Raw genomic sequence first — 17,127 nt, forward strand, 5'->3', positions numbered from 1 at the left:
ATTTTGTTTTCAAAATATATTTTTTTGTGCACCACTTAAACTTATGACGTCATTTCCTTCTTTGTTCTTACCAAAATGGCAACGAAAAAGTTTTGCCTGGTAATGAAATACGGTTTTCTCAAAAAGTGCATGAAGGGAAATTATGTAAATATTATGAGCTGAAAGTAAAGATAATTTTCTACAAGTATGCCAAATTTGATTAAAATCTGCGCCTAGATGAGATCAGGAAAAATCTAAGAAAAAATGTAAGAATATAAAAGGGGAAAATAAAAATTACGAAGACTTTTGGCACACGACTGTTTCTCACTTATAAATCCTTGTTCTAACACCTACTTTTTATATTAAAAATAACGGACGTAATTATTGTCGAAAAAACCCCAAACTTATAGTTAATCAATCGTCTAAGAAGCGATTTCCTTAATCTAATGACTTAATAAAAATTGGTTTTAAAGAAGATTTTTCCAAAGTTATGACCAAAGAACGACAACTCAGGATAAAATTTTCTACTGTGAATCAGAGTTATGTCCCTTAACAGGAAAGAGTAACAAAAGAAAATGGCGTCCTCTTTCTACACAATCATAGATTACGAGTGATGTTTGTTTACATTTTACAGTGGTAGGTACCGTATTCAATACGATTGGGCTGCGCAAATTGTTTATTTATACTTCGTCTATTAAATGCATCAAATGTCGTGATCCCAACCAAGATATACTCGTCAAACGTTGTCATAAAATCCCGACCCAAACACTCAAATTGTTTCTTCGCCGAAGCAATGTTTGCTTTTAGACCACCTTGGCCAGCCGCATCTTGTAAAATTAACGGATTATAGAATGATTTATTTGATTGTCTGCCAAAATTGATTTACATGTGTCATGTAATCTTAGTTGATTTATTGAACTCTTATGATATCACTGCAATAATATATCGCACCTAGCACAGGATCATGTATAGTTTCTATATGAAAAAATAGCCAGAAATACATATAAAATAACACAAGGGATTCATCGATCGCTTGCCAGAAATCTGACCTTTTGTTTTGTAACTCGATATTTTCATAGGAACACATATAGTATAGCGGACCCTATTTTTTCCGCGAAATATCACGAGTTTATTGACGGCGACCTGTATATATATAGACCACGTGAGCGGGCGGTCAGAAATGAAAAAATATGGGTTTTTAAGCAAAAAAATATTAAAAATTTGAGCTTAACGTGTCCTTTTTTGGTTAAAAACTGAAGTTTTCAACAAAGATTTTAACGAGGGATCATGCGGAAAACATTGTAGACTGTACGAGAAAAAAATTCAGGATTTCTTTTTGGTTGTTAGCCGTGCATGCGCTGAACATGCGCAATGAGTGATTTTATGGACTTTGACTTTATTTGTAAACACAAGTACATGTGTAGTTTACGATGGTGACGTTTCGAATGAAGGATATATGACAGAAATAATGAAAACATGGCAATATCTATCCACTGTCTTATTGAAATTAGATAATTATTCAGTTTGTCAGGTAAATATTGCTCAACAGAGGAAAATTTGGCGTGGAAAAGACAGCGACTCAGTGTTCACATGTGCTGGCCATAGTCCAAACATTATCGAAGATCACACTGAGGCCAAAGTTCCTTTCAAACGTCCTAGAATTGTTTTTAAATATTTCAAATGCTACAAAAACAGTTAAGATGAGTTAAAGATGTAAAATTGAGTTGTTTTTCTTTTCTTTTCTCCGGCGTTTCACCCCTGCACCCCCGCCGGCTCTTCGAAGCGGTGATTCAAAATGGCGACGTGTTTACATGACCTGACATGCGCACTGATTATTATGTTTCTAAACTTCTGGGGTCCGCTATACTAGAAACCTCCACCTACCGACGTATTTATAACACCGATATCTTCATAAAGGTTCAATCTTTTCATCCATACCAGTGTTCACATGTCTCTTTTTCTCTACAAGTTGTAATACTATTTTAATCGGGACGTGCATTGCTCATTTTGTGCCATTTTGATTTGGGTCGCCAGGGACCTTGACACTTTTCGGAGCTCCTCTGCTCCCACCAAGGCAGGTAACTGTAAAAAACAAAAAGTAACAAAGTCTAACAATCGTTACTTTTTGTTTTTTACACTCACCTGTATTGGTGAGAGCAGAGGAGCTCCGAAAAGTGTCAAAGTCGCTGGCAACCCAAATCAAAATGGCATGAAATGAGCAATGCACGTCCCGATTAAAGCAATCGAGCAATCGTAACTTTTTGTTTTTTACACTTACCTGCATTGTTGAGAGCAGAGGAGCTCCGAAAAGTGTCAAAGTCGCTGGCAACCCAAATCAAAATGGCATGAAATGAGCAATGCACGTCCCGATTAAAGCAATTGAGCAATCGTAACTTTTTGTTTTTTACACTTACCTGCATTGGTGAGAGCAGAGGAGCTCCAAAAAGTGTCAATGTCTCTGGCGACCCAAATCAAAATGGCACGAAATGAGCAATGCACGTCCCGATTAAAGTAGTATTACAACTTGTAGAGAAAAAGAGACGTGTGAACACAGGTATGGATGAAAAGATTGAACCTTTATGAAGATATCGGTGTTATAAATACGTAGGTAGGTGACGATTAAGTTTAAAATTACCGAGGTACAAAAAAATAGGTCAGATTTCTGGCAAGCGATAGATGCATCCCTTGTGTTATTTCATATGTATTTCTGGCTATTTTTTCATATAGAAACTATACATGGCCCTGTGATCCTAGTGTAATACTGTACTTATAAAAGGTTAAATACGGTCTCTGTCACTCAGCTAACGGAGCATGCTTCTTTGGCTCAGTCGGTAGAGCCATAGATTTCCACGTTGGAAACCCGGGTTCGATTCCTAGTCTGGGCACTCGACAGGAATGTGTATTTTCCCTGTTCTTCTACATACTCAAAGTTGTTGAAATGACTCCTATGAAGTTTCTTCTTCTCTGGGGAAATATGCTGACTTTTGCAATAGAAGGGACACATGAAATTTGATTCTTGTTTTGATCCATGGAGCTATGAAGTTTGATGATGCTTAGATATCCAAATGAAAAAAAAAAATACTTGAAAGTAAAAGGTAACTGTAATGTGTGCCATAAATAAACAGATAATTTGATAATGTCAGCTGTGAAATGCATCAGTAACATTGCGAGAGTAATAGTATTCGAATATTCGGACCTTTATGTCAAAGATCTTTGAAACTCCTGAACTCTCCTAGGTTTCATCAATATTGTCTTTTATTTTCACAATTTTCAAAAAAATAATGAAAAACTGACTTTGAAAAGGAGGTCCACTGTATCGTCAATACCTATCGTGTTGTCAATATGTATTGTATCATTTTAACCCTTCCAATTAACCACTCTGCCATCACAGGATCTACATGTAACAACAAGTATGTCGTAGATCTGATCCTTTTTTAGTTTACCTGGCCCAAAGGGCCGGTGAGCTTACGTCATGGCGTGTTGTCCGTGTACCATCAACATTTCCTTTAAAACGCTACTAGTCATAGAGGTCCGCATGGATTCTAACCAAATTTGGCCTGAAACATCCTAGAGGAAATTTGAAGGGGAACAGAGAAAAATTTTGGTTCTTACCCCCCGGGGGCAGAAGGGGCAGGCCCAATAAGGGAAATAGAGGTAAATTCTTTGAATTGCTACTAGTCATAGAGTTCTGCATGGATTCTAATCAAATACTGCCAGAAACATCCTTGGGGGAAGGGGAACAGAGTTTGTATAAATTTTGGTTCTGTCCCCCGGGGCAGGAGGGGTAGGGCCCAATAGGAGAAATAGAGGTAAATCCTTTATATCGCTACTAGTCATAGAGTTCTGCATGGATTCTAAGCAAATTTGGTCAGATACATCCCTGGGGGAAGGGGAACAGAGTTTGTATAGATTTTGGCTTTGACCCCCTGGGGCAGAAAGAGTAGGGCCCAACAGTGAATTTACAGGTAAATCTGTATATTCCTTCAGAAATGAAACAATGATCCTGTATTCAGAACATTACTTTGCATTACAAACCAGGTAAGCGATACAGGCCCTCTTGGCCTATTGTATGTACACATTCTTACCAAGTTATACAAATGTTATGTACATGATGAGATATTCTTCTTTCTCCCAATAGACTGCCGTCTTTACTCCTGACATACATAATGGGTGCTGGAGAAGAAGCAGTTATACTGGTGAGGCAGGACCTCAAGAACCGTTACTCTGCTATTATGGAGGAAACACAGATGGATTCCAGTGAACTAATGGAGCACTTCTTTTCCTTATACAACAGGTAATAATTTAAAAGGCTACACATGCATCTTTTGCAGACAATCTCATGTGATGTTTGTTACAGAATTCTTATGTTCAACATCATGTAATTAGGTTTTAGTTTGATTTGTAATAAATTAAGTTGCTACATAACACAATCATCTATGTCAAGCACAAAATTGTCGTGTGTAGAACTTTTCAAACATTTAATTTGGACTGATTTAGCAATTTATATAAAGAACATAATACTTATTAACACAATGCTATCCATGTTTTGTCAAAAAATGAGTTACATCCTCTAAAACCATTTATGGTTACAAAAAGCTCAGGATGCATGCTAACCATGTCTTATTCAAATATTTCCCTTTTACATTTTGAAATTACATAGAGGTTGGGCAGTTACATTTCAAAAAGGTTTGTTTTATTTGTTAAAGAAAAAATCAATTGTTTATTGCAGCAATGTGGAGAAGGTTTGGACAGAATCAGATGAAAGTAAACAGGCAAAGCAGCAAGGACTACAGAAAGAGACAGAGTATTGGATGAGGAAGGTCATGTCACAGCCTGAACACCAGAAACTATTTCCTAAATCTCAAGACCAAGATAGTGGGGCTGATAACACCAATATAGAAATAGCAGCTTCCAGTGATGTTAGTGCTTCTGAAGATAAACGTAACACAAGTGATAGAGACTTTGAAAGAATTCCAACATTACAGAGTGGCAGAAAGCAAAGATGTCCTAGAAAATTAATTCTGACTCTACCTGAGCATATACTGTCCAAGGATATTTCTATTAACGTTGCAAACAAATTTAATAAAATTTTGAGTAACACAAGCTCAGAAAGTAAAAGCAAGCCTGAAGAATTTTCTTCTAATCCCTCTATGTCAACCATTACAACTGATTCAGTCGTCAGAACTGATTTGGCCAAACCAACAGAGGAAGAGGACCAAGAAGAGGAGGAGGAAGAAGTGATGGCAGAAGAACTGCCTCACACAACGGTCATAAAAATAGAACCAGAAGATAGTGCTGACGAAGCTGAGAATACAGATACTGCTACTCAATCAGCCAAGGAGAGTCCCCGGGACACGGAAGGAGATAAGTCTCAAGAAGGGCATCACCATATAGGTATGTATGTTGTGAAATTTTACTTAAGTACAGAAAGGGGATTTCAAAATAATACAAACTATGATAGATTTTATTTCTGTGACCAAAGTTATAAACCTTAGTATTAACTTTGCTGATGCAGTTTGAAGCATACATGTATGCAAATAAAAATGTCTTCTATCTTCTCCAACTAACATTATTTTGGTGTGCATTTTCTTCAAGATTGTTTTAAAAAGAAAAAAAAAAACATAAAAAGAACATAAAGGTAGGTGTCGCCCAATGAAATATAAAGACTAAGAAATTGAAATTTATCCTGTACGTAGATATAATCTTCAGACCATTTTCAATGCATACAGCAAACAATATAGGTGGTCATGATCAGTTGCCTAGCTTGACCAGGAAAATACGCGTCTAGAAATGGAGCAAAGTCAAGCTTTACATAGAACATGACATATTTTTTTCAAAAATGAGGCCGCATCAACAAACGGAAGCGTGCAACTAAATGTCTGATAGTCTTGACATAATATGTTTAGTAGTAAAAAAACAACTCGAAGTGCGATGGATTTTTATACATATTATATAATCTAAAACACTTTTACTGTTACTGACCTACGCTTGCTAGCTTAGTGCATCAAACATATATTTAGTTAGTCTGCCACTGCATGTCTGCTGGCATGTGTTGAAATTTAATTAACTCACCACCATCCAACACCGATGTCCAACAGAATCTGGGCAAGCTCCGCATGAGAAGTGGCGTCTGCTTCTTCTTTTGCTACATGCCTTCTCTGACTTTCCTTCCCTAGAGATATCCTAGGCTACTACTGATTCCATTGTAATTTCCTCCTCTTTGTTGCTGATTCAGATTAAAAAAAATTCTCACACTTTCGTTCAGCCAATTTGTTTACTTTTAGTATGCAACGATGCGCATGCACAAAACTTCGACTATCCAATCCATCGCAGCTTCATTTGCATACTATCCAGTCATCCTGACACTGTAATAAATCAAGGATTTCCTTCAATGTTGTATTTAAGAGTCATTTGTTAAATCTCATACCCATAAAGAAATTAAATTGAGATATTTTTTATATATTATTTCATCTTTTCTTTTGTTTATTGGCTTTTACAAAAAAGTATTCATTTGATTGGGTGAAAACTACCTTTAATTCTTGTAAGATGAAATAGAGGATAATCCTTGTTTCTTGATGAATTCCAGTTTTATTTCATCGACTGAGGTAGAAACTTTGATATTTTTCATGAGTAAGAATTGTTCAATTTTGACAATGAAAATGACACTTTCACTGTCAATGCTGCATTCCGATTAGTCAGAAGCAAGTGAAAATATCAAAATTAATTTTTTCAGTGGAGTTACGTATATCGCTTTTTTATTCTCACAGTAAAATCTAGTATTTCACTGCAAAAAATGTAATAAAAGATTATAATATAACAGCAATACTTATTTTGCATTTACTCAATTTATTTTAGACATTTGAAAATTTGAATTGTTTTATTTTTAATTATAATCATAATATTTTGATATTGGTACAGATGACAAGGGCGTTGCTGATGAAGATACTGGCGTCGTAAGCTATAACTTTGTTGGAGTTGATGAGGCTGAGGGTGGAGAGGAGGGAGAATCTCTTGAAATGTCTGTGGAGGAAATTGGAGATAATTACCAGATGAGAATTGATAAAGGGGATAATGTCAAGTTTGTCCGCGACGTTGCTCTTAGTATTGCTAAAGATATGGCAGTTACAGAGAATGGAGAAACTGTATTCAATTGTAACTTCTGTCCTTATAAAACCAATGTCCTTGGTAGACTCAGGCGACATATTACGGTACACACAGGGAAAGAGTTCAAATGTCCATACTGCAGTAAGGCCTATACTGAAAAGTGCAAGCTTACTGAACATGTTAAGGTGAAGCATGAAAAATCCGTTAGTTATCCATGTCCAAAGTGTTCAAAGGTATTCACAAGTAAGCGTGGACTGGAATATCACAACATCACATTTCATGAGGAGCGAGGCACCACATTGAAATGTTCTTTCTGCCCGAAAGTGTTTAGTAGTAGGTTTGGATTCACTTATCATACCAAGACTGCACATGGTGAGAACAAAGTTGAGGAAAATTTCAAATCAACTAGTGATACACTCATTCCTATGAGCAAGTGGGAAAAATCTACAATGAAAAAAGACTCTGAAAAAGAATTTCAGAAAGATTCAAGTGGCATGTACAACTGTAAGTTATGTGACTATAAAACTCCTCGAATGTTTCACATCAGAAGACATTTAGGTGTTCACTATGGCAATACCAACAAATGTGAACAATGTGAAAAAACATTTTCAGATTCCTATAAGCTGAGGCTTCATGTACAAGTTAAGCATGGGAATCTTAGGTTCGATTGTGACTATTGTCACAGAGATTTTGGAACAAAGGAAGGTTTGAAATACCATCGTCTGTCTGCTCATGAGGGTAACTGGAAATACCTGTGCCCAGATTGTGGCCAGGGGTTCTACCAGAAACACCACTTCGAAGGTCATGTAAACAAACACAAGGGAATCAAGGCCTATGGTTGTAAAACATGTGGAAAGAAATTCTTCTATCAGTCAGATGTTTCCATACATAAAAAGCATTGTGGACAAGAGAGAAAACCGTTAGAAAAACCCACCACATTTGTTTGCCATGTTTGCGGGGACCAGTTCAAGAAGAAAAGTATACTTATTGAACACGAAAATGGCAAACATGGAAGAGTTGGGCACTATATCTGCGAGTGTGGGGTGAGTTTCAAATGGAGAAACTCTCTCCGCCAACACAAGCAAAGATGTTCCACTGCGGCAGCCATTTCTGATTATTCAGTGTCTGATATCACTGATCTTAGCGGAGCTTCCGATTTCATAGCTATGCAGATCAAACCTGAGCTTGATTCGGAAACTATTAATAACGAGATAGGGGATATGGAAGACATGGACACAGAAGATAATCAGCCAGATGATATTTCCTACTCTCACACGTCACCATGTGATGATGACACTGAAAATAACACCACAGTAGAGTTGGACCATGATGAATCGTCATTTGTTGTAAAAGAGGAACCAGCAGAAAGTGAGATGTTTCGTCATGGGGCAATGCTCACTCCACCAGATGCACTTTACGAGATGCCAGCTGCACAGGTAAGTGACCAAGAAGTCTTTAATGAATCTGATTTTGTGCTTTATCCTGATGACTCCTCTACTTCTAGCTTCGACGATTGTCACTACGATTCATGTTCAGACTTCTCAGAAGCCGATGATATTGTTGAGGAAAATAAGGATAAACGGGAGAACTCACCTAGTTTCAATTATTGTCGGAGGTCAAATGGGATTCATCCAAAAAGGCAACTATCATGTAAGGAATCCATTAATGAACCTTCAAGGAAACAATTCAGATGTCCACGTTGTGGAAAAATTTTCAGATTGAAAGATTCTTTATTGCGTCATCGTAGCATGTGTCATAGACAAGCTGTGATACGGACAAACGTGATTGAAATGTATGTTTGTGGATTCTGTGATGGACGATTTTCAAACAAAGAACATTTTAAAGAGCACAGCAAAACCCACCAAAAGAAAATGAGGAAAAAATTCAAATTGCAGCAAAATGTCAAAAGAAAGGCAAAGCTATTGGAGCAAAGTCAACCACTTATTGAAACAAACAAGATGGCAGATAACGTTGTACGTTCAAAGGAGGATGTTTTGTTTGAAATTCCAGGAGATCAGATTATAGAAAATGGTGAGGAATCTGCCCCTGAAAATCAAGCGGGGTCCGTGTTGCAGAGTGAGGATATTTCAGCTGACAACACAAATAACACCTTGGTTAATAAACACCATCCTCCATATGATGCTGCTGTGCAAATTGGAATAGTAAATGTTGATGAACAGAGTGATGAGCAACCCCAATGTCTTCAAGTTGAGCGGGATTCGGAAAATAATCAAAAGGAACCTTTCCAAGAGATGGAGGAAACAAACAACCATCAAAATCAATCGGACCAAGGAAAGGATTTCCGTTTTGCAAATGTTTCCGTCGTGGATTTGAGCAATTCACAAGAATATTCAAACAAGGATTTAGAAAGTGGTTGGGATTTGTCAATCAAACCGAACCACACAGGAGTAACACAGGATAGGAGAAGACGTATATCTGAATCTTTAGTAGTTGATGAAGGGCACATGACGAACTTACCTGCTGGTCATCAGAACTCATTCACATGTGAAATATGTGGTGCTAACATTGATGATCACGAAAAATATATCAGCCACATATCACTTCATGCTGTGAACAGAATTCAAATGTTTCAGGAGCAGCAAGATACCCCTGTCAGTAAAGACTCGAGATCAAGTGTTGTAGACTCAGGAGTGTTAAGGACCAATAGCTGGAATGCTTTAGGAGTCGAAAAGGAAAATTTCAAATGTAAAATTTGTGGCGACGTTTTTTTGAAAAGGTCGTATTTAAAGGAGCACATGCTTGGGATGCATGGAAGTATCAATAGGTACAGCTGTGCGTGTGGAGAACGATTCAAATGGAGAAGTTCGTTAAACTTGCACAAAGAAAGATGTCCAGCCTCTCCGAAAAATATTTCAAATGGTAGAAAACATATCCTTCTCAACCAACCAATCAATTCCTCTTCTGACGCTTTCAAAGGATCAACAACAGCTAAACAAATTGGAAATAAACGAAAATCGCCCGTATCAGGATCAACCTTACCCATTCCGCCCATTTCTTCTTCACTTTCAAGGATGTTACCAGCAGTTTCATCTCATTTCATAGATGCAAGGACATCTTCAGTCATGGGTGTAATGCCTTCTCATATAAGTCCAACTTCAACGTATGCACCTGTAATGGAAACACGAGTTCAGGCAGGAGAAATGTATCTTCAAAGTATTGCTGTAAGCGCAACACAAAGTCAAGTGTCAGAACAAGAATCATCCACAAATCACACGTCTTTCCAAAAAACTACTCAGTTTATTAGTAAATCTCAACTAAAAAATGAAAATGGAGCTGGAAGTCTCGGTAACAGTGTCGTACCAACTGGAATGTTCAGGAGTAATGGTCCGACCGACTTTTCTTTCCAAGCTTCACAAGAACAAGTTTCTCAATATCAATATGGTTTGGTATCTAGTCCAGTTCAAAACCAACAGAGTCAGGAGAAACCTTTGGAAATGTTGACAGAAGTTAAACAGGAAGTTGTCTCATTTGATGAAGAACCTGATGATAGGATTGAGATGAATGACACTGTGATTAACCAACTGATGCTGGCTGCAGCAGAACCAGCGGCGAGTCTGGACGTACCGAAATCCGACCCTCATTATGATAGCAATTCCAGACCTGAACTACAAATAAAGCAGGAACTAGATGTATTCAGCTGCAATATATGTAAAAAACAATTCCGGAATCCGAACTCATTGAACGACCATATGAATAAACATCGTGGTATAAAACCATATCCATGCAATACTTGTGGACTGTCTTTTCACTATCAGTCCATCCTTAGTTCACACAAAAAATGCTGTGGAGTGACTGGAGGAAACATGTTTAAATGCCATATCTGTGGTGATACGTTTTCTGTACGGGGCTACCTTAGAGAACACGTTCTCGGGAAGCATGGGGACGCACGTCGGTATAGCTGTAAGTGTGGAGCAACTTTCAAATGGAGGAGCTCATTGGGTAGCCACCAAAAGAAATGCCCACTCAATAGTAAAAACTTTGCTATAGGATGAAGGCGTGTGCAGTGTGTTCTGTACTGCTGGAGTCGGATTTTGTTTATTTATGTACCAATATTTTGATACCATATCCCATGTACTTCAGAACCGTATTTTATGAGCATTGTATTCAAATTACTGATATGATGGATTGATTTTATGGCATTGTATACACATTTTTTCCCAGATTTACATTTAAAAAAGAATGATTACATTCTTTAATTTGTTGCATGTTTATATTTTTTTTAAACAATCATGTGAAAAGTGAAACCTTTCCGTTCAAAAGAAAAATATGATTTTTTTCTAAATTGCAAGTTTTTTTTAGCCTGATATCATTGTGGGCTACTTAAATTGCCTTTCGTTAGTGATCAGTCCGTAAACAATAGTATTGATCTAAATCTATTTCTTATTTTTCATAGAATTGCATAGAATCTCATTGCACCCAAGTTGTGCATATTGTAATAAGATAGATGGTCGATAGTCGTATAGCATGTAGGTGGTTAGGGATTTATCTCAAATTTTATGTGTAGACTCGAGGTCCCATTTGGTTCTAGTTATGCACATTGTATTTAAGGACCAATCAGATTACAAGATGACTGACAGGCAGCGATCATGAATTTTGTTGTTTGAGTGGCTTCATGGAGTAATATTTCTTAATTTTGAAGTTTATTACTGTTCAATATCTTTAACTTATTAGATTTGCATTTATGTATAATGGATATTTGAGTCTTAAAGTAAGCATACAAAATTTTATAGAGATAATAAGAGAAATTATCTGTATTTCAATTTTTTGTGTACAACTTTTAATGGTGGGCATCATGTTCCCTATGGATTTTTTTAGGATTTTTTTAGGAAAATCATTATATGTATTATATAGTTTTTGAAAGTGAGATGATGGAAACGCATTCTGTTAGAACGTACAAGTTATGGTTTGACATTGCTTATTTATATTTCGCTCCATTTTAATAACCTTACACCATTATAAGCGACAAGCAAGGTATTCATTATTTTTCTTTCTTTTGTCATATACAATGTTACAAAACCCATCATTTTGGACAATATAGGCCTTTTTGGCTTTTTTGTAAGTTTCTGGTGAAAGTATGTGTTTCGTATTAGTACTTACTATTGGTATATGTTTCGGATTTTTTCATCTCCTTATAATTCAGCATATTGTGGTATACATCATCAATTAAAACCCACCAAATAATTAATTTTGAGCACAAATTCCAACATATATTTGAAAAATTCCCCATTTTGTTGTTTGTTGTCGGTTACTGAGTAGTAGGTAACACTTGCTTTTCATGTGTTTTAACGTTATTTATTTCAGGATGAGTATTATGATGGGAGTTAAAGACGTGCTCTGGTGTATTGAGGTCATCTCATGGATTCCTCAAGGTCTTATTGCCTCCTTATAAGTAATACATAATATCTCTAATAGCTAACGCTTGTCTGCATTTAAATCTGTGTGCAATTTTTTATGTCCAGGGTACATAAGTGATTCCTAGAACAATCTTAACTAAAATCATATATTGAACATCAATTCTAACGGAGATCAAGATATAGTTTTAATCAGATTGATCATCACCCTCAACTGACTAAGGAAGGTTTTATTCTTTGGCGATTTCATACAAATTGTTTATTGAAACACCTCAATACAATTTTGTTTAATACAAGTTAATCCCTTTCAAAGTGTTTTGTACCGGAAATAGCGAAGTTCAGTAGCTATGTGAAAGAAAGTTTGTCGGTTTGAAGAGTTCCTGCGATAGAACTCACCAAATTTGTTTTGGAAAAGGATGAAGTTATTTTTGCTATAGACAAATATGTACTCTGAAATCTGTTTTTACCATTGTTGTTCATTTAACCATTACTGCCTTCGTCTTTCAACTCTCGATTTGCCCACAATCATATATGATTGGGCATTTGAAGGGAAGGTTAACGTTCCTACTCGGTGAAAATTGTTTAAACCTATATAGGAACCATCTATTTAGGAGAGTTTATTAGATGACAGATAATTTTGTATTGCAATGAGATGAATCGTTCTAAAGTTTAAAAACGCCTGTTATAAGTACTAAATTATATTGTATTAAATGTCTTTGCTCGTTGTATTAAATAATAGGTCGAAATTAATCACGATTCTGTAGTTTGATAAACTATTTTTAGCACAGAACATATTACGTCTTTCAAGATTGAAAGGTCGGCTGAAGTGTGGTATAGTTCTCCACTACATTTGTCGCTAAAGTTGAACAAGGGCACGGAATATTGGAACGTGGATGCCGAATTCTTTGTCAACAGAAAAAACTGCACCTAACCTTTGAAATATTGAAACTTTACTTACCATATTAATTTGAGATTATTCGTCTGACGTAAAGTGTAGGTACTAACAAGAACTCGAGAGTTGAGTCTGACAGCACCAACCTTTAACAGGAACAATACAGGTGTCTGTAGAAGTGCACTGGCTCTGTTGTCCCTCTTCTCGAATGATCCCTTGTCGTTGTCATGGTATAGTGAAAATGTTTACCTGTCATCTACAACTGTTGATCAATGTATAATCTTAGAAACTTGATTTTATGCACTTTTGGTGCTAAAATGTTGTGTTTTATTAAAAGGACATTCCTTCGTTTGGATTCTAGTAGAGTTTTAAAATCTTAAATATAGAATACAACGTACATGACACTTAGGTCCACTTTGGGACGTTTAAGGATTTTCAGAATATGTATAAATACTTTTGGATTATCCGATTGTATCAATGAACTATTTTTGTTAAGATGATACTTTTTCAAATTTAAATTCATTTTAACACCATTTACAAATTTTAAACGAACGAATATCCTTTCAGCAATAGAAATGTAGAAAAATACCGTAACTAATTATGTTTATAAAATTCATATATGTACATTGATTCTGTGTTAATTTGAACCTTATATACGATAAACTTATAAAAGTAAAAAGTGCAAAAAGCGGATTTTTGATTCAAGCGATTTTTTTTCAATTGAATGTAACCTGATGTTCCGGCTATCAGGCAGAAAATGTGTTTCAAGAAAGACCTCTTGACATTTATTTGTTGACACTATGATTTAAGAAAAAATGTTGAAGCCATATTTTCCTATAGATTAAAAGGCCAATGTAATTAAAGAACAAAATGCTAATGTCAAATTGTACTACCAATAACATAACGCACATACTATATAATTTATAACCACATTTGTTTATAACTTAAGTAAACATATATGAAGAAAAGAAGAAAAAAAAATAAAGAAAAAAGAACATGACCCTGCACTTATAAAGAATAAAAAGAAAGTGCAAAATCATTGCTGGAGGCTAAATTAACATATGATAAGTAATACAATCATGAATAAACATATTGTTTTATCATTTTTACATCTCTTCTTATTTGTTTAAATATTTTGAGAATATCCTTAGCTGATCATATACGTAAATACTTTAATATTTTGATTTCCATGTTTAAAAAGGTAGTTTTATTTTAATTTATGCCATTTTTGTAAAAATCACGAAAAACGAACGCCGTCTGGTAAAGCACATTAACATAAAATCTTGTATGATAAAAGATTTTTTCAGACGTTTTGATTGGCATCATACACGGTATATAGAGATGTTATGATTTTTATTATTATTTATTATTATTATTTAGAAGTTTGTTGAAGTTTCCTTACCGACTTTATTCCGCACATGTGTATGAAGAAAGTACCTCAATATATCTATTACTGTGACACAGTTCAAAGTAAACATTTTGATGATACATTTTACCATTATGTACTGTGGCGTAAATATTTTTTGAACAAAAATGATCTTAAAGTTAAATTTGCAAAACTGCACAAAACATGTCATTCTTTTAGAGGTGCGATCTTACCGAACACTATATTCGGATTATTTATAATATACTGAGTGGAGTTTAATTGAATTTACCAAAGATAATCTCTTCAGAATTCCAAGTTCATTTGAGGACTCTTTTTTTCTATGAAATCATTACGCCGTTGTCTCGGTCAATCAGAAATGACGTTACAAACGGCGACAATTTTTTTCGTTTAAGGGCTTGTAGAGTAAATTTTTAAAGTTATATGTGCCGTAACTGGGCGATAATTTTGACATGCTATTTTTTCATCATTAATTTATTAAAAACCATAAGGTTTGATGAATAAAGCTGTAAAAACCATTCAAATGGCTTCAGATGACTTATAAACGTTAGTTATAACCCAGAAATTTTGTACTGAAAAATTGTTGTTTTTATGCCTTAAATATGTTTAAATGAAAACAGATCTGCAAAAAACAGTTTATAATTACTAAAAACATTGTAAAAATGTGTAATGAAATTGTAGACCCTAATTTGGCTTCATGGTCTCACCGTATGTACTCATTTCACTTCACTATTGATGTAAATAAATGATTTTTGGCAGTACTGCCAAAAATCACTTTCAGCTCTTATTTGTACATGTAAAATTAAAACCTATGCATTGAAAGCACTGTAATTTTCAAGAAGTTGGTAGTTTTTGGTGATGAATAACATATTAAAAGCTCATCTTGATTCGTGAGTATGAAAAATACGGCACATATAACTTTAAGCAAATGAAAATGCTCGTTATAAGAAAAATAAAATTATTTATCAATCAGAACAAAGTGGAGAAAGACACACGAGTACGATATCAATTAAAATTATGTACATGAAATGATTTTTTTTATTTTATCTTTTTGTTGATCTTCTACAATGATTATAATCCCATTTTTCATCACAGGTAAATCTCAATGACATAAATTTCCTGATTACATTGTTTTATGTTGGAACGTTTACATGAAGTAATTACAAATTTATGTAAGTTTTACATTGGATTAAATATATAGCTGTTGTTTGTTAATTATATATTGTATATACCATATTATGTGAAAAGAAAACGTGTGTCATTTTTATTGTAGAAGTTGTATGGGTATTTTTCGTAAAACGACATACCCAGGTAAGAGAGGTAGCAATCTGATCTGATGTTATATATGTACATAATGATTATGAGTGATTATTATCTACGTAAGCTTATTATTTGTACTACAAAAAAATTCTCGAAATCACAACCTCACGCCACTTTCTACTTCAATAACAATTTGGTAGAGTTGTAGATTGTGATAAATGTAAATGTGTGTATGTAACCGCGTTTTAACATCTCCAGAATGAATTTTATGGAAATGTGTTCTTAAAGGTGCAGCTTTGATAACTGAACCATGGAAACCATCGCTGAATCATTACATTAATTGCTTTTGTGATCATTTTACATGTTTGACGATAATAATACTAAGTATTTACGTTTGTTGTTGATATTTCTTTTATATATACTTATTTAGAAGATGTTTCATTGCTTAGTACAAAACCTATCATGTTCTGTATGTGACCAAGTTCTTACAGAAATAAAGCCATCATCATAAATTTAAGTTTTGTTTTATTTTCAAGCTTTCTGCAAGTGTTAAAACGATAAGTGAATTACGTCACGGACGTCTTGGTATGTGTAACTTACACTACGTCACGTATATAAGATAGGCAGATATCACTACATGTATGCAAATGAATTGCATATGGGGCAAAGCCGTGAGCATATCATTGTCGAATTTTGTCTTGTCAAGATACACGCAAACAAACGATGGTCATGATAGAGAATTACATGTTGCTGTAACAGAAATGACAAAGGAAAGAAACAATTTAATAAAGTATATCACAAAAAACCAACGTCGGTCTCCGGTAGCTAAATTAAAAATTGTCAGAACATGTATATTACCAAATAGCGTTGATTGGGATAGAGCTAGTTTTATATCCTTTGGACGGCCGTAACGTATTTATGCGTAATTATTCATTTGCCCCATTTCATTCACCCTTCTGGAGCCCCACTGAGACCGTTGAAAAAATTGAGGTCTGAAATCCGGATTTTAGTGTGTGCCCGGAAACCTGTCGTTGTGAGCTTAATTATCAAGATACAGACAGGCAGATGATCTTAAACGATAGAAGAGATATCAAAGTAATAGAAAATAGAGAGAAAGGGAAAAGGAAGGGGAAAAT

At 35.1% G+C, this 17,127-nt stretch overlaps 1 protein-coding gene across 2 annotated transcripts; it reads left to right on the plus strand.

The window, feature by feature from the left end:
* The first annotated feature begins 523 nt into the window (after positions 1-523).
* On the plus strand, positions 524-16,508 carry LOC138332367 (zinc finger protein Xfin-like). Of its 2 annotated transcripts, XR_011209821.1 has the most exons (5): positions 524-615; positions 4,118-4,273; positions 4,709-5,373; positions 6,898-15,149; positions 15,657-16,508. XR_011209821.1 is itself a non-coding variant. In XM_069280447.1 (4 exons), the coding sequence occupies exons 2-4, from the start codon at positions 4,146-4,148 to the stop codon at positions 11,094-11,096; spliced, it is 4,992 nt and encodes a 1,663-aa protein (XP_069136548.1). In that variant the 5' UTR covers positions 524-615; positions 4,118-4,145; the 3' UTR covers positions 11,097-15,694. The 2 variants fall into 2 exon arrangements, 1 of the variants encoding a protein (XP_069136548.1); XM_069280447.1 differs by having other exon boundaries at positions 6,898-15,694.
* The last annotated feature ends 619 nt before the right edge of the window (positions 16,509-17,127 follow it).

This window comes from Argopecten irradians, chromosome 9 (genome assembly GCF_041381155.1).
Source record: "Argopecten irradians isolate NY chromosome 9, Ai_NY, whole genome shotgun sequence".
NCBI lineage: Eukaryota > Metazoa > Mollusca > Bivalvia > Pectinida > Pectinidae > Argopecten > Argopecten irradians.